The following is a 22,488-nucleotide window of genomic DNA, read 5'->3' on the forward strand; positions in this document are numbered from 1 at the left end:
ACTGAGGATAAGCGGTGCAGCTGATGAGATGAGATGAGATTATTTGAATGTACTTAATGCAGAACACAATGTTTTATGAAAAATGTATTTTTAAAGAGGAGGGGCCCACAAAAGACACTGAGGACCAGCGTGGCACCAAAGTACATATATTTTTTTAATTTATTGTAACTTTCTGTTTTACTTTTTATCCATCGAGCCGATTTAAAAAGGCTCGGTTGACCGTATGTAGCGTGCAAACTGCAATTTGCCTCCTGATATAGGCTGATCATGCGTATGCAAGAAGCATAAGGGAAACAGAAATACCTATATACCGTAAATCGTTTTTGAAACTAGACCATTTATTTGTAGTGATGTCTGTCACAGGTATAGTGAAAGTGACCTGATGCCTATGTGTGTGTGCTCCTGATTGTGTGTCGATTGCGTTGGAGGAGAATTTTAATTAGTCTTGCTCCTACTCTTTTTACCATGAAGGCCAGCTGAGCTGACTCATCATTAAATATTTAAGATCATCGTCTGCTTACGGATGTGAGTGTGCACATTAAACAGGAAGAAGAAAAAACATTGTTACGGCGTCCGTACTAGTAAATAATGGCATAAAAGGTGTGAGGCTGGGGTTCTTTGAAAGGCTCACAATTATATTATTTTTCAGGGATGTAATATTTGATTATTCTGATTATAACACAATCATTAAGGGTTTTTTTCTCTTAGTATTTTTTTGTCCTTCGCTTAAATGTAATCTTTTGTAGTTCTTATAAACTGTGCAGTGTTAAAAAAAGTTAAAGAACAACTATTCATTTACACTACCGTTTATTTAACTCAGGGACACTCATGTAGACTGGAAAGTGACACAAAAGTGAACAAACACTAATTTAAATGATTGGTTTAATGACTTAAATGTCGTTCTGCTTTTTATTTTTATTTTTTTTTAACAAAAATGTTGACCTGAATAATGGGAAATGTGCTTTTAGATTACACATACATTAGAGGTAGAAGCTATAGCTTCTTTGAATTTCTGAAAAGACACCCTGGTGCTATTTTGGTATTTTGTTTTTTTCGTATTTCCTTTAACAATGCGTCTATGATTTTCATGTTAAGTGAAATAATAACAGGATGGGTTTCCTCAATGTTTTCTGGTTGATTAATGATAGTCACCAAACACAGCTACAGCAGGTGCTTTTCGAATAGCGCCCGGCTTTGGCAACATCCAGTGGACATATTTAAATCAGCAGGTCATGGTGGCTCATTTCTCTTTTGTGCTTCTCTAAGCATTGTCTCGCAGGCTACATTAAATGATTTTGCGGGCCACATTTGGTTCACGGGCCATGAGTTTGACGCTCGTGTGCTAAGCTGATCAGGTGATCATATAAAGAAAGCACGAGTCAATTCATTTGTGCTGACTCAAGTCAAATGTTGTTGTGTAAATCAGGCTGGGTGATTTTGCCCGTCACAAGCGTTATCCCAGAGGTAACGGACTTTGAGATCAGTGGTTTGTAAATTTGCTCTTTTTTTGCACCGTGCTGTTCAAAGTACCGAGGTTTACATTATTATCAGGGAAGCACCCGCCTTGTCGTGCTTTACATAACTGGCCAAATGAGCCAATCTGCATTGGCTGCCACAGATGACATCAGCGCTTACCGCAAACTCGGCCCATCAGGTTATCGATGCGTCTTTTGCGTAAAGTGAGACGGGCAGGTAGAGTGACAGGTGTGGCGCTGAGCTACTGCTCTGGATCTGGTGACAACTGTGCCCTACCGGGCTTTGTGCCTGAGGTTGTGATGAGACTGCGGGAAAAGTCCAGGAAACACAGCAAGTCTCACTCAGGTAAGCTTTTAAAGTGGCCTACATTCTCTCCCTGTATAGCCAAGAGTAGGTTGGTGGGGGGCATTGATAAAGAGAATACTCTATCTCCTGATTCACAACGCTTTATGAAATTTGACACGTCTTCCTTTACTATGGGTATTATTCACACGCAAGGACTATACAGGTAAAGAAAATATTTTTTTTTACTGTCAGGGGATGGTCTGTAGTTTGCAATAATCTGTGGTCTGTGCAGCCCTTTGAGACTCTTTGTGATTAAGGGCTATACAAATAAACATGACTTGACTTGACTTGGATTATGCAGTCCAAATGGCAGCCTATGTTGCATACTAATCTTACATTTTTGTTGTCTTTGCTGGTGTTTTGAACGAGGCGGATGCGTAGCGCGCAAATAGAAACTCGATCTGATGCATTGTTGTTCATAACGTTTATGTTTTTCACGTCTTCATTTTGAGGATCAGTTGTTTGTTATAGGGCTACAATAAATGATTTATGTAATATCCAGTTGATCATTTGATGACTGTGTCAGTTAATTGGTGAACCAAATTTAGATAACAGAATAAATGTCGATCCCATATCTGTAACAAAACATTACTTCAAATTATCATTGTAGAACAGTAATGTGCAGTGAGGTTCGTGTCTGGTTAGGCACAACAAATTTACAAATAAACTAACAGAAATCGTATTTATCATCTGATTGACGGAGCAAGAAAGCAATACAAAAAAAGGTTTTATTGTCTTACCTTATCTTATAAATGGAGTTTATGCACTGCTTCTTCTGAATTCAAACATCACTAGAGAAGTAATCCTCCAGTATGAAAAAAGGCCATGTAACCAGAAAAAAAAAATACTGTATGGGTCGACTTGCTGTTAGCTTGCTAAAACTACTAATCACTAAGGGGCTGAGGTGTGCGCCAAATCAGAATCCTTGGCAGGAGAAATGTGTTCCTCACTCTGCATCTGCGGTCGCTCAACGCAGTAATAAGTTGCATCCCAATTTTATTAAAAATATTCATAGTATCATGTAAAAATTATGCAATTTGGAAAATGAAAATCGGTAAGTTAAATGAGAAAGAACTTAAACACTGAATAAATACAGCATCCATCCATCTATCCATTATCTGCACCGCTTATCCTCAGTAGGGTCGTGGGGGTGCTGGAGCCCATCCCAGCTATCTTCGGGCAGTGGGCAGGGGACACCCTGAACTGGTTGCCAGCCAGTCGAAGGGCACACAGGGACAGACAACTTACTCGCTCATTCACACCTAGGGACAATTTGGACCGGCCAATTAACCTGACATGCATGTTTTGAGAATGTGTTTCCCAAGTGTACAGTATGGCATGAATTGGATATGGTAGCCTTTTTACTTAAAAGAGCCATGAAAGCAAAATATTTCAATATTTTTCACTACGAGCCACACCATATACCAGTATTTTAAGACAAAAATTAAGTAGGTGGCCTATTTGGTTGAATTATTCGATGCCGAGATAAAAGCTTATTCTTCAGTGAATTTATTTCACTGTGTGATTTTTGGTGATTTCATAAAATATATGGAATAACAAAAATGACAGAGCCTGTGTCCCATTTCAACAGATATCCCAGTTAAAGTTTGTCTCCCTTTCACAGTTCTTTAGGAACGTTGAGGTTTTTTGTCAACAAGGTGGGAGGAGTTATTTGATAAAAATGTGACTAAATCAGGAGTCTCCAAGGTTGCTCAAAGTGGGCACCCCCAAAAAACACTTAAATAGCCAGGTTCTGAAAATAGCTAACCAGTGATGGATCTTTGTGTCGTTCTAGTAAATTTGATATCAAACTGGCATAATGTTATAGTTGTCGACTTAACTTTTAATGAGCACAACCTGATAAGAACATTATAGCAACATTGTAGAAATGTACAGTATATCAAAGGTAGCCCTTTGCGCCAATCATTAACTAAAAGTAGCTCCCCTTCAAAAAGATTGGTGACCCCTGCACTAAATAGTGCAAAGGATTCAGATATACAGTATTTACCGTGGTCATTATTCATCTTTCATCCTATTTTATAGATGCGAATCCTAAACGTATTTAAAATCTACAAACATTCATCTGAAAGTCTTCATGCACATCGTTGATCATTTGTCATCTTTGCATACTTTGCACAAATTATAGACGACGAAAAAAATCCGCACACTCTCATGTGTATACTGATGCATCTGATTGGCTGAGAGACATTGAAAAAAATCTTAATGACGTTGCATGTTACCGGCCTTAAATGTAGAAAAGCTCTAGAGCAGGGGTGGCGAACAAGTTTGACACAAAGAGCCAAAATTATCAACCGTGCGAGTCAAAGAGCCACACCATGCACTGACCGGCATTGGACGTAACCTACGCAGATGATTGGCAGTCAGTTATGTTTCCAGACCAGCATGAAAACAACAAATCTGCCAAATTAATTTCAAAATATTATTTATTATTTGTTATTAACTCCGATGGATTCAAGTGTGTTTTAAGGGGCGGGAAAAATAAACATGAAACAAAGCAAAGAGCCACAGTATATAGAAAATATGATGAGGCAAAGAGCCGCATTCTTATTGGCCAAGAGCCGCATGCGGCTCTAGAGTCGCGTGTTCGCCACCCCTGCCTAGAGCGACCCTGCTGCCTATGGTTAAAAACACAGTGTTGCAGTCCGGTCTGGATGCATTAATAAGTGAATTTTATTTCCGGGTCATATGTACTCTGAAAAGAGCCGAACCCGGCCCACGAGCCATACCTTCACGGCCCACGAGCCATACCAACCCTTGATCTAAGGTCAAGCCGTTCATAACCTCTCACGCTGGCGATGTTGTGTGAGTCTAGAATGAAACACAAATGCCAACGGGGCTCTGAAGCTCAATGCGAGCCTTGTTCAGTTATTAAAATAAAGCTGCTCTGTGCATCGACGAGTGCTAATCCGGGAAAGAAAAGCCATTAGGCGGTCTTGCGGTGTCCAAAACGTTTCACTGAAACTAATATCGGGTGGTTACATTAAATAATTTCTTGGCAATTGTCTAAATTCTCTTTCCCTTTACGTCTTTCCCTCTTGTTTTGTATTTATTTTAAATTTTAGCTGCTGACAGTGGGAGAAAACCACGATAAGTTACGACGTGTTGACTCCAACAGAAAGTCAAGGAGCTTCAATAAGCAGCCAAGTACTGGGGACTACTATAAGACCCTGGGGAGCGACAACGCCGAGCTCCGTGGGAGCATAGTCATGGCACCCAAGGAGGAGGTAAATGCTCACATTCGGCATTTGACTGCATGTTTTACATTATATACCAGGGGTGGGCAAACTATTTGGGTCGCAAGCTGCATCGGGTTTGGCAAAATGGTCGAAAGAAAAAAATTGATATATCAATATTTTTTTATTTTTTGACTGATACATTCTTGAATCCAAACAAGATAGAGGTAACATCTTAAGGCCAAGTCCAAGTCTGGGCCCAATCCAACTCATTTTGGCCTCGAGAGACCGTGATTCGCAAAAAAAAAAAAAAAAACGGAACTCGCCTCATCAGAACACATACTGTGCTAATATCTCACAGTGTCAATTCAAAGAACTTCCTCCTGTCTAATATCCACCTTTCACTGTTCTTCTTTTTCTTCCCCTCTCTCTTCTAAAGTGCTGCACTAGATTCTTAAGGACTGTTTCTGTGATCTATGGCCTAGTTTTTAACCTGTCAAAGTGACGGACAGCCTTGAAATTTCCCGTCAACATTTAAAAAAAATCCGTCAATGCTGGAAATGTATCAGTTCATGTCACTTCTTCAGACACAAGACACATATAATATGTAACTGTTCATAAAGTCTTTTTCAACTTCATTACAAAAAACAGGCTTTAGTTTTTTCATCATAAATAAGCTCTTCTCCTCCAGAGTCCTCACAAATAAAATATGGCTCTTTCTTGAAAATAGAGTAAATTGGTAAGGCTCGGGCTGTTTGGGGCTTCAATACCTGGGGGCCTGGGTTGGGTCGGGCTGGATCAAACCTCTAATACATGAGGGAAAAATATAACGTAGGCAGCTCCCGACCACCAACCACTCCAAGCAGCCAAATCCAAACTTCTATAGGACCCGGCATTGCCGGGCCATCTTGATAAATAAAATAAATACAGGAGGAAAATAGAAGTGAAGAAAAAAAAATAGCCATCTATTAGAATGCTGAAGACACTGGGGCCAAAATGGCACAAAATCAATGACATTGTCATCAGTAGTACTTTTTTTTTACAATTTAATACCATATTCTATATATTTTTATCATTTTCGTTTGGACAAATGGAAACGCTAGACGAGCCGGGCCATAGTGCCCCCCCCCCTGTTATATACTGTACATTAAAAATTATTATTAGCGCAGGAGGTAGAGCGCTCGTCTTGGGATCAAGAGATCGCAGTTTCGATTCCCGGCTCCTCCGTGTCGAAGTGTCCTTGGCAAGACACTGAATCCCTAATGCTCCCAATAAGCAGGTTGGCGCCTTGCATGGCTGCACTGCCGCTATTGGTGTGTGAGTGTTTGTGTGAGTGTGTATGAATGGGTAAGTGTGAAGCACATTGTAAAGCGCTTTGGGAAGTCTTCATTGAATAGAAAAGCGCTATATAAATGCAGACTTTTTACTGCATGGAATTTCATCATAGTATCTCAGCATTCATGCACAATTTGAGAAAGAGGTTTTATAAAGATTCGCAAGAAAGGATTAAAAAGGACCTCTATTTAATCAATTCATTTGTGTTAAAGAAGCAAACGCAAACAATGTTACAATATTTGCTTACCTGTGCCTTCTGTTTACATAATCATCTGCCCTTTAGAGCTATTTGTTTGCCACACAATGTAAACTTCCCCCTTATTTCCATCCCCTTTTGAGTATCCACCTTGCTGTTTAAACTATCTGACAAGCGACAACAGGAAGCACGTGGACAATCGGCCCATCAAGGGCTTAGCCCAAATTCATCGTGGCTTAAAAAAGGACAATAGTACTGACAAATATTTAGATCTTATGTGGTTGCTTGCATTACAAGGGGCAGCTTTCAGTTTGCTTCTCAAGCTTCATTAAAAAAATAAAAATGTACAAAATCTGAATTTTATCATTAAAAATATAGTTATTTCAATCAGTAACATCGCCGAAGGTTTATTATTGAAAAAGAGAACAAAATGTATTTTCAAAATTGTTTAATCCTAATTAAGAATATGAAGTTATTTCAATCAGCAAAATTGCCAATGGATTATTATTGAAAAAAAACTAAAATGTATTTTTAAAAACAGTTAGTCCCAATTCAGAATACAAAATAATATGAATCAGCAAAATTGTCCCTAGTTTATTGTTTGTAAAAAAAAAATCTAATTATATTTTTAAATTGTTAGGTCCTAATCAAGAATATAAATGTTTTCAATCACCAAAATTGTCAGTGTTTTATCATTAAAAAAATGAGCAAATGTGTCTTTAAAATTGTAAATTCCTCATTAAGAATATACATGTATTTCAATCAGCAATATTCCCAGCAGTTTATCACACAAAAAGCCCCAAAAATATATTTTAAATTGCTTTGTTCTAATTTAGAATATAATGACATTTCAATTAGCAAAATGTTCAATGGTTTATTATTTAAAAAAAACACCGAAATACATTTTAAATAACATTATTCTGAAATAAGAATGTTAAATTATTTCAATCAGCAAAATCACCAGTGTTTTATTATAACTTGTGTTATAAGTGTGTTCGTGTGTCCTCAGACTCCTCACCCGTTAGTGTTATTAATCAGTTTTAGAATCTTACTTTGTTCAAACACTAAACTGGTGTTGCTCCAACACTGTATTACGTTTTGACTGCCGCACGTACATGATTCACTTCACTCTAACAACAGCAATTTTGCTGTACGATATTTAAACAATATTGCTTTTAGCATTCAATAACAGACGATTTTATCTTTCATTTAAAATGTTCAAACCTTATTTTGTAGATATAGAGTCACAAAACTTTGAATAGAGTAGAATCAAGAAGAGCTTGATCAAGCCTAAAAAGTTCAGCTCGATCCGACCTAGGTTATTAAAGCCGAGCCCAACCAATTAACTGAAGAACTCCACATTTTATATTTTGTTTGTAAGGATTCAGGAGGAGGAGGGGTGATTTTTGATAATACATTTTTAGCTGGTCTTTTTTAACAAGGTCTAAGTTAAACAAGACTGAAAAACCATTTACATTATTTTTTACTTCAGTGTCTGCAGAAGTTACATGAAGTGTCAATTTTCCATCATTGACGTTTTTTTAAGAGTTGGCAGGAAAATATAAAAGATGTCCATCCTTTTTGACTGGATTAAAATTGAGCCATAAACCACAGCAGCACTACATCCTTAAGAATCTAGCACGACACTTTACAAGAAGAGAGAAGAGAGAGCCAGAGAGACAAAGAAGAACAATGACAGGTGGATAATAATTGAAAAAAAGGCAGTGTGAGACAAGCCCTGCCCAACCTTAACATAATGATTGAGATCTGAGGCCCGACCTAGGCCGTAGTTCGGGTCGGTTCAGGTTCGAACTTAAGATCCCCCCTATTCTCAAGTAATGACAATCGATAGAAATTTCACTCGGAATGAGGAATAGGAAGACAAAATCACAAACTCAAACAAATAAAATATTGCTTTAGTTGCATACTCCTAGGAGTTGATTTGGTGCCACATACCAGCACTCAGAGGAACAGGGTCTGTCAAACACAATCATCCGTCTCTGGGGATGTATTACAATAATCTCACGGGAATCAGGAGTGGGGGGTGCTTGTCTGATATAGAGGATAATCCCCACTGAGCCAATTACAGCAGAGGGGCCCCTTTAGGTCCCTGAGGTTCTCGGGCAGATGGGTCGGCTAATCAGCGGCACGTGCCACCAGGCCTCATCTGGACACTACTCCCCTTCATACTCCCTAGGGTGTCCCGAATAGTACAAAAAATGGGGGAAGGGTCCAGTGATGGGCACGCGCCTGAAGAATAAAAGGGTGGGGCTGATTCTTTGTCACGGTCCATTAACTCCCCCCCAGCAGGGTTATTGCACGCTTTCAAAGCGTGTCAGACGCGTGTTATATGTGATGTGAAGAGGGTGCAGTGGGCGTGGGGGTTAAGCACTATCACTTACAGCAGCAGATGGCCCGTGGCCAAATATTAGGCTTTGTTGGTATCCCTTGTGGGTGGTTTGTATTAGCCATGTTATTGTGCCTGTTTGAGTTGATTAAATACAGAAGAGGGAGGAGACTTTTAACAGAAATGCTCACATCTGTCACGATAACTAGTCTGTGCCAGAAATTGATGTCCGATCACTCGAGCATGTGTTTTAGCAGGGATGCCTATGCACACCAACAAGGACAGTTCATGACATGAAATGCAGACGATAAATGGGTCATCATGAAAATGTATTTTATTTCTGGGCCTATCATTACTCTTTGTCTGTCTTTTTCCTAGTTATTTTTACAGCACACTTGTAATAGCAAGGCCATTCATAGTAATGTACTGTATCAAGTCAGCCCTTGGTTATCGCAATGAATGGGGACCAGAAACTCCATAGAAAAAGGAAAACACACGAAATAGCGTTGCACATTCATTCAAACTCACCCCAAGATGACAACCTTACGGACTGAGAGTATACAACTGTAATAAAATAACAACGCTAGATCTACAAATACAAATACGGAACACAGTCTTTATTGTCATTATACAATATTACAATTCAATTGGAAAGCAACGAAGAGAGCGGCTGGCTAGCTGCACGTTAGCATCTGGTAAACTTGACTTGACACATTGACTTGTACGCCCGCCCACCTTCGCTGTTTGACTGAAAGCATAAACCAGCCTATCACAGACTCAACAAAGAGGAGGCAGCCAGAAGATGAAAACACATGCTGTTTCTATCTATAGTCATTGGAAAATGTAAAAAAATGTGTCCTGTTTGTTCCTACAGAAGCCATATATTTTTTCCATTATCAAACACACGCCAAAGAGAGCAAGTTTACTGGGGTTGCAAAGCCTAACTTTGTTGGCAATAGAAAGCATCTTCTTCTGGTGGCTAGTGCTTTCATCCGTTTAGAGCAGGGGTGGTGAACAAGTTTGACACAAAGAGCCGAAGTTCTTAACTGTGAGAGTTAAAGAGCCACACCGTGCACTGACCTGCCATGACACAGACACACACAAACACACACAATTAAAAACATTTTATTTCCCATAACACACTCCTCTCCTTACAATACAACAAGTATTGTTTTTGTGTTGATTTCGAGGAAAGTGTCCACTCTTAATAAACACAAAAAGTAAACATTAAACAAGGCAAATAGCCACAGTATATAGAAAATATGATGAGGCAAAGAGCTGCATTCTTATTGGCCGAGAGCCGCATGCGGCTCCAGAGCCACATGTTCGCTACCCCTGGTTTAGAAGCGTTAGGTTGACACGTTTGGCTTTTAGAGAAACTTGTCATTGAAACTGTTTTGCGCATACTTAATGTAGGTTCGCCAAGCTGTTATTTGTACGTTTACAACTAACAACGTAACGCGGGCGACTGTTTAGCCAGTCAGAATGCAGATCAGGATGCAAGCTGAAAATCCACAAAGTAGCAAAATGGAGATAAGTAAACCGCGGTACGGCAAGGGATTATTGTAAACCCTATTGATGGTAGTATTTAATCATTCCTTTTTTGACAAAGCCCTAGTATAGTTCTGGATTCACGGATCCAATAACCAAGTGTGTCTTTGGCAAATCTTGGGCAAGTACAGCCTGGTGATGCCCATTCCTTTCCAGGCGTTTGTTTTGGGTAGGGTTTTGCTTCTTGACATGAAACAGATTCCATGGTTACCACTTCCAGTAGAAGCCTCCTGATCTGACTCAGATACAGCACCTTTTTCATTGGGTCGCTGTTGTTTAATATTTCATTCTTAAAATGACTTGCAATTGTTTGAAGTCTGGTGTGTATAATTTTACAGTATATCACTAATAAGGATTTTACAATTCATTGCCCAGGGTTCTGTTTTATTGGAGGAGCCCGCCGATAGCTCCGCCCCTACATCAGAAAGCGGCACAACAGAGGAATTCGTCCCGGCACCAACCCCACCGCCACCTCCTCCACCTCCTCCTCCTCTCCCCCCTCTGAGTAACCCAACGCCAACACCCCCAACGCCTCCGCCACTGCCATCAGACACACCCACAAATCAGAATAATTCAGCAAACAACTCCAACAAACAGCGACGAACATCCGCCTCATCTGGAAGTAGGTTTTGCTTTGCCCACAAATAGCCCACTCCAATATTAAAGAGGTTGGAGGGGTAATTTTGAAAACACAATTTTACAGTCGGTTTCTTGTAGATAAATGTAAGTACTTATACACCACCGTTTAAAAGTTTGGGGTCGCTTAAAATTTTCCTTGTTTTTTTCAATCAAGATAACATCAAGCTAATCAGAAAAACACCCCGAATTATGAACCTGGTAAATGACAATTTTAGCTGCAATGTTTGTTTTTAATGCAATAAATACATATGTGTATCGAGGCCCCATTTTCAGCAACCAGTATTCCAGTGTTGTTTGCGAATTGAGTTACCTGATATCATTAGAAGGCTAATGGATGATTAGAAAACCCTTTTGCAATTATATTAGTGCAGCTGAAAACAGTTTAGCTTGTTAGAGGAGCTTTAAAACGGACATTCTTTGAGCTAGTCAAATATCTGGCAGTTGTTGGTATGATTTAACTTTCAGAATGGCCAGAAAAATAATCCTTTCACCTGAAATTCTAGTCTATTCTTGTTCTAAGAAACGAGGGCTATTCTATGTAACAAATTGCAGAGAAACTGAAGATCTCCTGCAATAGTGTGTAGTACTCCCTTCAAAGATCAATAAAAAACATTCTCCCAACCAGACTAGAAGGAGAATTGGAAGCCGCAACCAAGCTAAAGGACAAGTACATTATAGTTTGTAGTTTGAAAAATAGACATCTTTAACTAGTAGCCTCATTAAATAGTACCTGCAAAACGCGACGGTGAAGAGACGACTCTGAGATGCTAGCCTTCATGGCAGAGAGGCAAAGAAAAGGACACATCTGAGTCCGGGCAAAATAACAGACATTGGACAACTCATTTGCTAAATAAATGTGGACTTTTTCGTAGAAAATACTAAATTGCACAGGTAACCCCTAACTTTTGAACGGTAGAGTATATGCTGCATAATTCCTCTAGAAAGCATGTTTAAGGCAACGCAAACCCTCTCAAAGCAGACTTGATTCGAACCAAACACTTCAATCCTGAATAATTCATCTTAAATTCATGATGCAGAGCTTCCGTTACCCTGCAAACCGGTTTTGTGTTCAGCCATTTCCTTAAGTGCTTTACTATTTCAGATGCTGCTGACAGTACCAGTAATTATTTCCCAAAAACAAGAATTGATAGAATTTAGGTTCAAAAGTATATTTAAAAAGATTCCCACAGAGCACAGAGCTTTGTAAATGTATAAATAGCAATACATTTCGTAATACTCAAATGCAGGGGGGTCAAACTCATTTTCACTGAAGAGCATAGCAGTTTTATGACTCTCCTCAAAGGGCCTGATGTAACTTCTAAATCTACCTTAACGTCAATGGTGGGTAAAACTAATTTAACTACTACCTCGTATAAAGTAACAGACACATTTAGTGAGTTAAAAATAAATGCAGAGATACCTCTACATACAAACTACTTTAGCAGAGATATTCGAGTTACAAGATGTCTTTTGAGCAATTCTTTCCCCACATTAGAGAAAAATCCAAGCTACGAGAATTTCCACCTGTTTCCACTGGAGACCGAAGCTTTAAAGTTATTTTATTATCATCTTATTTTTCTTATTACTTATTTTTATGTTCAAATACAATTCGAATATGTTTTAGTGACCAGGAAGATTTGTTTTATAGCTATTTAGGGTTACCTTGAATGCTTTGGGGAAGTCAGGTACAAGTTAATTGGTTTTCAGTTCATTCGTGTCGGCAAAATTTGCTCGAGATACAAGCACGATCCGGCAACAGATTAATTTCTCAAGTACAGGATTCACTGTATAACAAAATCTTCATTTTTAGGATATTTTTTAACCCCACTCAGTGATTTTGTGATCTGGATATGGAAATACAGCCGTTGAGTGTTGCTGAGCCACTCTGCAAATAGTGTAGTCGACAGGGATCATGGGAAATGTAGTTATGGGTCAAAGGACTCTTGACCTGCTTATTTCAAGAGGTTAAGACATTCTAAGCTCTTGCGGGCCACATAAAACAATGTGGCTGGCCACATTTGGCCTCCAGGCCATGGTTTTTACACATGTGCTCTATACAAAAAAGTGCTGCAATTGGATTTTGTGTTTTCCTCTTTTGAATGGCAATGGGCCTTTTTATTTTCATTGCTTTTTTATCTCCCCATGAGTAAAGCTTCCTTTATTACAATTGTTTTCTAATTCGTGCAGTCATGAAAAGGACATTTTTTTCAACACTCATTCTCACCTTTCTCTGTCTGCTCATGTTGACTTTTTTTTTGACCCGATCTATGTTCTTTTACTCACTGCTGCTTTTTCAAGGTGGGGGTCTCTCTGCCCCATCAGCAGAGGGAGGGGCACTAAGACAAATGAAGAGTAAGTAGAGATCACATAACAATGAGCTACCCACAACCCAATACCAAATAGATAGATACAATAGAATTAGGCAGAAGCCCAATCATCTGCCCATGATTAGTTGTGTGTGTATGCATGTTTATGATTAATAACAATGCTACTATTGTTAATAACATGTCATAGTTTTTTTGCACTAAAAAAAAGAAATATCAAATAACCCTTCTGGATTATTTACCGAACAAAAATCTGAAAATGATAACACTATTCATCAAATAAATAATAACCCAGAACACTGTAGGTTTTTCACTGAAAAAAAGTCCATAGAACATTAACTGTCTGTTGTGCCGTGCACTCGTTCAACTTAGTTGTCAGGGCAATGGACCACCCATGTTATAGATTGCTGGTGAAAAGGCAGTAGATTTTATCTCATTATCACACTAATTTTAGTCACGTATCAGAGACAAATGTTAATTTCGCTGTACGTTTTACATGTTACATTGACACTAAAAATCTATTCTATTCTCCTGATCTATGCTAAGCATTGTCAGTAAAAATTCTATTGTCATTTTAAAATGTGAAATGCACAAAATAAATTTGCATCCGTCTCTTGTACCCTGACACAAGATACTGTGATAAAGATATAAAACCCAATTCCTTTTCACATTTCATCTACATCACAGTTTTTTTTGGGGGGGGGTTGAACCATTTTATTGACATTTTTAATAGCAAATAAACAATGTGAGGTTTGAACAATTTTTCTCGACACTTTTAACAGCAATTAAGCATATTCACAATTTCATTATATCATTTTCTAACAATATGACATTTGAACAATTTTTGTCAACATTTTTAACAGCAATTAAACACATTAACAACTTCATTATATCTTATTACAACAATATAAGGTTTTATCGACACTTTTAACAGCAATTAAATACATTCACAATTTCCTTATATCATATTCTAACAATATGAGGTTTGAACAATTTTTATCAACACTTTTATCAGCAGTTGACCAATTGTGAAGGGCAATACTATTGTGCAGGGGCATAGCTCTGTCTTCTCAAGTGGGATTTCTTCCCACCCTCCCAAGCAGCATCCTCCAGTCCTCTGTCCGGGATGCCAAGATCTACATCACTGGTAGTCCAGGGGTTAAAGTTCAGTCACTCTCACCGGGGCGACCTGGTTTTGAGTCCCATTGCAACCATAAATGCACACTCAGACTATTGTTAAGTAAAATGTGCATTAAAACGCTCTCTGGTATTGTTCAGCCGGCAGGACCAAACGTGGTGGCGGGCCATGTCCGGCCCGCGGGCTGTAGTTTAGGGACGGTTGCTGTACATTATCCAGAACAATAAGGTTAACTTTGGTTTAGGAAACAAGGCAAATGGTATGCATGTGGCGAGTGGTGAAAATGGCGTTATTGTGTACCAACTTGGTTCCAATGATTTTGACAAACAAGCTGTAAGTGAGTATGTGCGTGCGAGCGTATGTGTGATAATTCCTTGCCGGCTTGCCAATGGCTCGCTGTCACTTTCAGTTACTCGTGATTCCTTTAGAGTTTCCGCCGACTGCAATGATGGGGCTTTAACAGGACGCCGCATTCTCCTTCCTGAGCGAGAGTGCAGCGGAGCGAGGGAGCATGAGGAGGAGTTACATACAGTCAGGGTGCTTGGCTTGTTTGGTCCAGTTAGACCATTGCAGTGTCCTCAACAGGAACCCTTTTACTGAAGGACAATTTATTTCACTTTTACCCGGCAATTAGATATGACAGAGGACGTTTCACTGTTTTGAGGTTTTTCATTAATTAAGGTGAGATGTCCATCTGGATATTTTGTTTTGGACTAATAATGTCATGCTAAAAGGGAAAGGTTGTTTCATTGGTGAACGTTTTAGGGGAAACCATACTTTTAGTTATTGTCTTGATTATAATGTGATCATTTTGACGTAAGAACCAATTGCTGGATGTCACGTGTATAAAATTACTCATTTGCCATTTATGATATTGATATATCTCAAATGTACTATAGCTATAAAGTGGTCCAACGTAAAAGTTGCTAGAGGTTTTAAAGACATTTTAGTTGTAAAAAATGAAAGGTTTTTTTTTTTTTTGTGGGGGGGGTAAATGGCGTAACAGGTCACAGCTGAAAGTATGCCTAGAGTTGATTCATTATTCACTGTAAGAAGATTATGGACTGAAAGCTGAATACGTACATTTTACAACAATCCGCTCTCAAACTGAGAGTTCAGCAGCTGTACATTAGCCTTTGGTAATACAATACAGAAAATTGAAGCTTTTCATTGAAAACAATTGTTTCTCTTTTTCACCTGATGAATAGCCAGTTTGTTAGCACAGTTTTAACTAGAATGACTGTGTGCCATTAAAGACGCAAAACTATTTTTAGGTGGCATATCCTTTTTTGGCTGGGTCACTAGCACATAAGAATAGAAAACCCAAAGAGTAAGACTAAAAGTCTAGAGGGAGCCTAACATCCTGAAATGGGGGTACGAACAGGCCAAATATCTTGTCAACTACATATATTGTCTATCGTTTGGAAAATATGAACGTCAATATCCAAAGAACTCAACAAATAAACAAAAGAAAACTGGAGACTGGAGTTGAGAAGGACCTGTTCAGTCATCCTTTGCTCCTTTTTTGCTGAAAAAAAAATGCTCGGTCAACAAAACCATAAGTGCTGAGTTAACTTTGCTACAGCATTTTTCACATCTGGGGTAACCTACTAGACCGCCTAAGACCGATGGTGGTAATATCTCAACTTTCATAATGATAATAAAGCCTGACCATCTCAACTAAAATCTACTGGAACTGTTATTCACTTGTATGTCTGTCCAATGAGTATGTAACATGTCAATGAAACTTACCTGATTAGATGATCCACTGAAGTTAAGCAATACTTCCCTTTACCTCAAAAGGATCCATCATATCTTGCCGCAGTTCTTGTATCCCACCTTCATTTCTAATCTGTACTATTATTATTTTCAGGCACAAAATCTTTCAACATGATGTCCCCAACTGGTGATAATTCAGAATTGCTGGCAGAAATCAAAGCCGGAAAGAGCCTGAAACCAACTCCTCAGAGTAAAGGCTACACCACTGTCTTTTCCAACTGTGGACTTCCGGGCAGCAATGTAAGTGCGCAGTATCCACAATTTCTTTAAACTTTGTCCCTTCCCCTGAAATTTGAGGAGCATATAGAATGCTATAATTATTACAATACTGTATAAACCATCACAACATTGTCAACACAGAATGCAATAGACACGAATCTTCCAGTTTGCATTTAAGTAGACTGGCGGTAATTAAGTCAGGAACAGAAAACCTAACTGTATAGAAAGAAGGTATTTAAAACCTTTTTTCCATTAAGCATTTAGATCAGCCATGTCAAAAATTCCGCCAGCTGGCCGGATTCGGCCCTTCGGATGATTTAATCCGGCCCACCATAAATGTCTGAATATGTCAAAAAAGAAGTGAGTCTAGAGGGCAATGTTGAGTTTGTATAGTGTGGTGCGTAGGTTCAGGTGGAAAACTACATTCACTCATCCATTTCCCCGTTGTTATCCAATAAATGTGTTGTGTCTAAGAAAGATCCCTGTTCATGATAACTAAAAGTAGGGTTGGTTACTAATGCAGACTTGAAGATAAAGCATAAAAATGGAAAACAAAGCTAAAAATGTAGAGTTGACATTCTTTTACTTATCCAGCCTGCCTCGGAACAGAAAGTCTGAAAGTCTGGCACCAGAGCCAAACTGAGTTTGACATCCCTGATTTAGATGAAGCAAACACATCAAACATTTTCATGTCAGGTGCTGCTATGATGACAAGACGCAGGAAATTTGGAACACAGTCTAAATCGCTTTGCTCATTAGACTACTAAATCTTGATCTAAAATCACGATGTATGAAGCCTCATTTGCTTTTGTACTTTGTCACTGATTGAAAAGTCTAAAGATTGTTCATGTGGTGTGATTGATGTTCAAACCCATCAATCTTTGGAGTTTTTTGGTTTGAAAGAATCAAAACCATCTCATTGTTTGTTGTAAAATAATCTAATATGATATATAGTAGTGTTAGCCAATTAATTTAGTTCATGAAACAGGCATAATAGACCAACATGATAACCATTTGAAATCAATCGGGCTTTTGTTTTTCTCTAGGGAAACAACACATCCCCCCCAGAGACTCGCTCTTGTAGCCCACCACCCAAGACATCGTCCTCAATTACGACCAATAAAACGGTCACCTCTCCAACCACATCGCCAAGTCCCCCTCTCATTCCTCCTGGGTCAGGAACCATCAGGACCATGTCAGCGTCCACAAGCTTCGAGCAACTGCACTCCAATCCTGTAATCAATGGCAGTGCTGCTGCCGGCACAACTGCAAGCCTGTCCGGAAGAAAATCCAGCCTTGCCGATGTGGAGGCACTGGTACCCACGCATGACGAGCAGGGAAAAGCAATCCCGGAATGGAAGAGACAAGTGATGGTGCGGAAGCTTCAAGTCAAAGTTCAAGAGGAGGAAGAGCATAGACGAAAGGTAGGCAGGAAGGTTGTTGCCTTTTGTTTGCTTTTTTGCAACCTCGTTTGTAGTACTACATACAATTTGATAGTGAGAGTTGCATCTTGACAATAGCGATCACCCCAGATGGGAAGTAGCTTGCTTTTGAAGTGGCTTTTTGTGACTGTCCCTTTTTGATTCATGCATGACAATGTCAACCTGCTTTACCTACCTTTGCTCTACTCCATGTCATTGTCAATAATCCTGATTTATCTGCTTCTTGTTAGAATAAGCCATGCGAAAAATGTGTGTATCGTGAAAATTAACTAATCATTGAGTCGACCTAACTGTATTAATATATATAATAATAATAATAATAATAATTTCCTTGTATTGTCATTCTGTGTAACAATGTACACAGAACGAAATGTCGATTGCACCTGACCCGTTGTAGCGAGCCGATGCAGCCGCAGCCAACAGAGGGCGCCGCCGACCACTTTTTAAGTCTTAGGAATGACTCGGCCGCGGCGCGAACCACCGACCTCCCAGTCTCAAAGCGGGCGCCTTACCATCTAGGCTACTGAGCTGGTATAATAACCTTCTACTTTAAGTATAACAAATGAATCATTAATTATCATCATAAATATACTGTATGTATTTCCCTATACTAACGCACAAGCAGATAATTAGTGTATAAAAAGAAAATATATATCAATCCGCTGGAGGCTATTACCAAAGATATGCTTCAGCATGTTTGGCAGGAGCTGGATTACCAACTCGACATTGTGTAAAATCTTTCACATAATCCACATTCTTTTGGAAGAATATATGTGATGATTTTCAACATTCATACTTTTTTAATATGTTTTCTTTGCTCATGTACTTTTTGTGATATTTACATCTCAAAGCATCTATTTTATGGAAACACCCTGTATATATTTCCCCCTCCCCAAAACTGAAATTTTATATATACGGTATATACATATATATACAGTATATACATTTATATATATATATATATATATATATATATATATATATATATATATATATATGTTTTCAAGGGAACAGAAAGAGCTAAAGAGAGGTACAGAGAAAAAAGAATCTGAAAAAAAGTAAATAAAATAAATAAAGAAAAAATAAAAATAGTAGTAATCACGTTTTTAAATCTACATCAGGTGTCAATTCTTGATCATATTATATATCATTTTCATATTGGAAATGTTTGTCATATTCAAAGATGTAACAAAATAAAAATTGCTGACAAAATTTGGAAAAGTGGGTTTACATTTTTGATATTTTTGTGTGGATTTATAAAAAACTTGCTACACATAAATGAAACCCATCGCTCTTTCGATTTTGTTTTGTATGATAATTCCAAATATTATATGATCTTTGTATAAGGTTGTAGAAAAATAAATAGTATCTGACATATTTGCAGGTGGGTGGCATACATTTGTATGAATGCTCCCTTATTGTCAAGTTAATTGACTAAAATTTAGACTTTTGTCTTGTTTATATTATAGAATATACAATTGTTTAGTCCACTTTTTTTCATCCATCCAAAACGTCAATATTTGAATAAAGAGGAGGAATCTAAAAATGTCATTAAGATATTTGATTAATTGATTATTCCACCAAAAAACCGACTGATTCATTGCTAGTTGTTACCCTTTATAAATATATATGTATATATATATATATATATATGTATATACGTGTATATATATATATATATATATATATATATATATATATATATATATATATATATATATATATATATATATATATATATATATATATATATATATATATATATATTATATTTGTTGCAGGCATACTGTAGTGTTTCATTATAAGAACAACAGTTTATGTAATGGCTGCTCTAGAATAGAATGTTTTTTGTGTTTTTAGTAAGAGTGTACACTGAAAGGAAAATTTTGGTCTTAAACCAAAAATGAAATTTTTTTTCAAAAACCCAACCACCAAAAAAAATATAAAATTATATCCCCAATTAAAACTATTATTTTACAATGTAGTGTTTGAAATGATAACATGATACAAGATGCTGATTTAAAGTACTTTTATTGAATTATTGTACTGTACATTCAAAAGCTATTAGGTATCACAAAGGAAAAGAGACCTTGTCAGACCAGAAAAGTGATACAGAACAAGTAAAACTGCTGAAGCATTTAAAATTCAGATAATGCAAGCAAGTTAAGTTTATTTTGAGTGAAGTTATGATAAAACTGTAACTGACAGTGAACAGTCTCTCTTTTAGGGGCATTTTAGCTTTTAATGGACAGGATAGTCAATGGTGACAAGAAAACAGGAGGGGGTAACTGATGGTGAGCCAGTCGGCCAAGCCTCATGCAAAAAAATGGGTCACACTCACATATTCACTAAGTAAAAACTATTATAATTGTAGAAAATTAAACTATCACCTCACATAGGTTAGCACCTGCTAATCAGCTCGGGGAACTTACAAACTGACTGTCACACACAAAGTACATGTTTCTGGATTAAAACTGCCCAACTCTAGTAAGTTAGCTCTGTAAATATTAGCCAAAGTCCAGCTAGCGGCTTAACAAAACATGCTAGCAGAGGGATGCACAAACTTCAGATAAAGTGTCTTACTTGGAAGAATTCTTGTTTTTCCATTTCCTTCGTTTGATGGACTGAATGAAAATTAGGCAACTGCCTCTTACACAAACATACCCTTGTCAGCTTCAAACGTCTTGATTCACTCTTCAAGACAAAAATGCACTTTTGCTCATATTTGGCAGGATATGTTTTGGTGCAGAAAATTGGTTGCATCCCTAGTAGAGGTAAGATCGGGCCCAAAAAAAGCACCCGAGCCCGACGCAGGCCCGAGGGGTATTAAACCCGACCCGGACCGAGCCCGACTAATTAACTGGATTTGCTGGCCCGGCCCGAGGGGGCCCGAAATTACATATTTTATTTATAAGGAGGGGTGATTTATGATAACAAATTAAACTCTGCCTTTTGTTACAACATCTAGGCCTAAGTTAAATAAAACTGTATAAACATTTACATCATTTTTTGAGGTAGCGAAAACATTTAAGGGCGTCCGTCATTTTGACGACTTCATTGGGCCATAATCCACAGCAGCAGTAGTAGTACGTCCTTAAGATTTTAGCGCGGCACTATCATTGAGGGGGTGTTGACGTGTTGTGTCCTTTTCCGACTCCTATGCAAACCCCCCCCCCCCCCCCCCCCCTGATCGTATTCTATATAAAACGCTTATTAAAACAATAAAGCGAGCTAATTATAATAATTGGGAGATCCTAGTCTATATAACGCGTTTATTTAAACAATAAAGCGTGATTTTATTCTGCAAATTGCGTTTTTTAACGCGGATGAAAATGTCACCAACGTCAATGTACACTTCCGACAAAAGCGATCGTATTCTATATAAAACGCTTATTAAAACTCTTACCAGAGTGCGTTTTCCTCGTCAGTTCTCCTCTCTTGAGTTTATCCTTAACTTCTTGTTGGTCCGACTCCATATCGGGGATACCAGGCCAAAATCACGCGAATTTGCAGAGGGGAAGATTATTAAGAGGACAGCATTCACGTCACGTCACGTGCACAGAGCATGCTCTGGCTCCGTTAAAAGCAATTACAGCTCCTTCTCCGTTTTATCCAAATTATTTATTTTATAACAAGTATTCCTTGGTCTAGTATCCATACATAGTTTAAGTATATATTTTTAATGAACATATATTTATAATTATTAATTAATTTAAAAAAAAAAAAAAAAAAAAAAAAAAAGCAGGACCGAACCCGACCCGACCGTATGACTGACATTTCAGGCCCGACCCGGCCCGAAATTGCCTCGGGTTCGGGTTCGGGCTCGGGCCATGAATCTTAGCTCTAATCCCTAGTGTATGTGCATGGATTTGTCTTCAATCTTGTAGTTGAAAGGGTCTTCCTGCTTGGTATTTCTTTAGAATGATGCGGCAGGTATTGTATTTTTTTGGTTGGAGTGATGTGAATACTTGCCCATCATAGCATCAAATCACTTGAATGGATTTCAAAAAATGAGCAGTGGTTGGATGCTGGAGTGTTTTGTGGTTTTAAGTTGATACATGCAGATTCAGTGGTGTGATGACAAGCCCTTTCACACCACAGTTCAAAGAAAAATATTCAACACAACACGCACAAAAACCTTTCAATCTTGTTTTAAAATGTGAAGCAAAACTTGATCTACATGAATGCATTTAAGTAATGTGTTGTTATGATTGACCAGAACTGATTCAGAATCCTGCAGCTCTTATGTATTCCCGAGCCCTGTGCTAAAGCCATTGTTGAGAGGGAACGTTGGTTGATAGGGTGACCATTCAAATAAATATGTGAGAAGAAATTCTCAAATCAACATTGGAGGATGAAAATCAAACTATCCACTATTTCAAAATAAGATTTGATGGTTAAAAATACAATTAAAAAAATCAACATTCAAACCAAAAAGCATAGGAAAAAGTATATGCATTGCAGAAAGAATAAATGGATATATGTCTTACATACTTACCTTTT

The 22,488-nt window shown here is 38.1% G+C and overlaps 1 protein-coding gene across 3 annotated transcripts in view; it reads left to right on the top strand.

Moving 5' to 3' along the window:
- espn (espin) overlaps nucleotides 1-22,488 on the top strand; it is a 58,470-nt gene that overhangs the window by 20,113 nt on the left and 15,869 nt on the right. For 2 of the 3 annotated variants that reach the window (XM_088332119.1, XM_088332118.1), the window contains exons 8-12: nucleotides 4,905-5,066; nucleotides 10,820-11,066; nucleotides 13,382-13,435; nucleotides 16,419-16,564; nucleotides 17,590-17,967. In XM_088332119.1, coding sequence (XP_088188245.1) covers nucleotides 4,905-5,066; nucleotides 10,820-11,066; nucleotides 13,382-13,435; nucleotides 16,419-16,564; nucleotides 17,590-17,967 — 987 coding nt within the window. The remainder of the gene's footprint in view (nucleotides 1-4,904; nucleotides 5,067-10,819; nucleotides 11,067-13,381; nucleotides 13,436-16,418; nucleotides 16,565-17,589; nucleotides 17,968-22,488) is intronic. The other variant, XM_088332121.1, reaches the window with a different exon arrangement.

This window comes from Urocampus carinirostris, chromosome 3 (genome assembly GCF_059441175.1).
Source record: "Urocampus carinirostris isolate Australia breed hairy pipefish chromosome 3, RoL_Ucar_1.0, whole genome shotgun sequence".
Classification (NCBI taxonomy): domain Eukaryota; kingdom Metazoa; phylum Chordata; class Actinopteri; order Syngnathiformes; family Syngnathidae; genus Urocampus; species Urocampus carinirostris.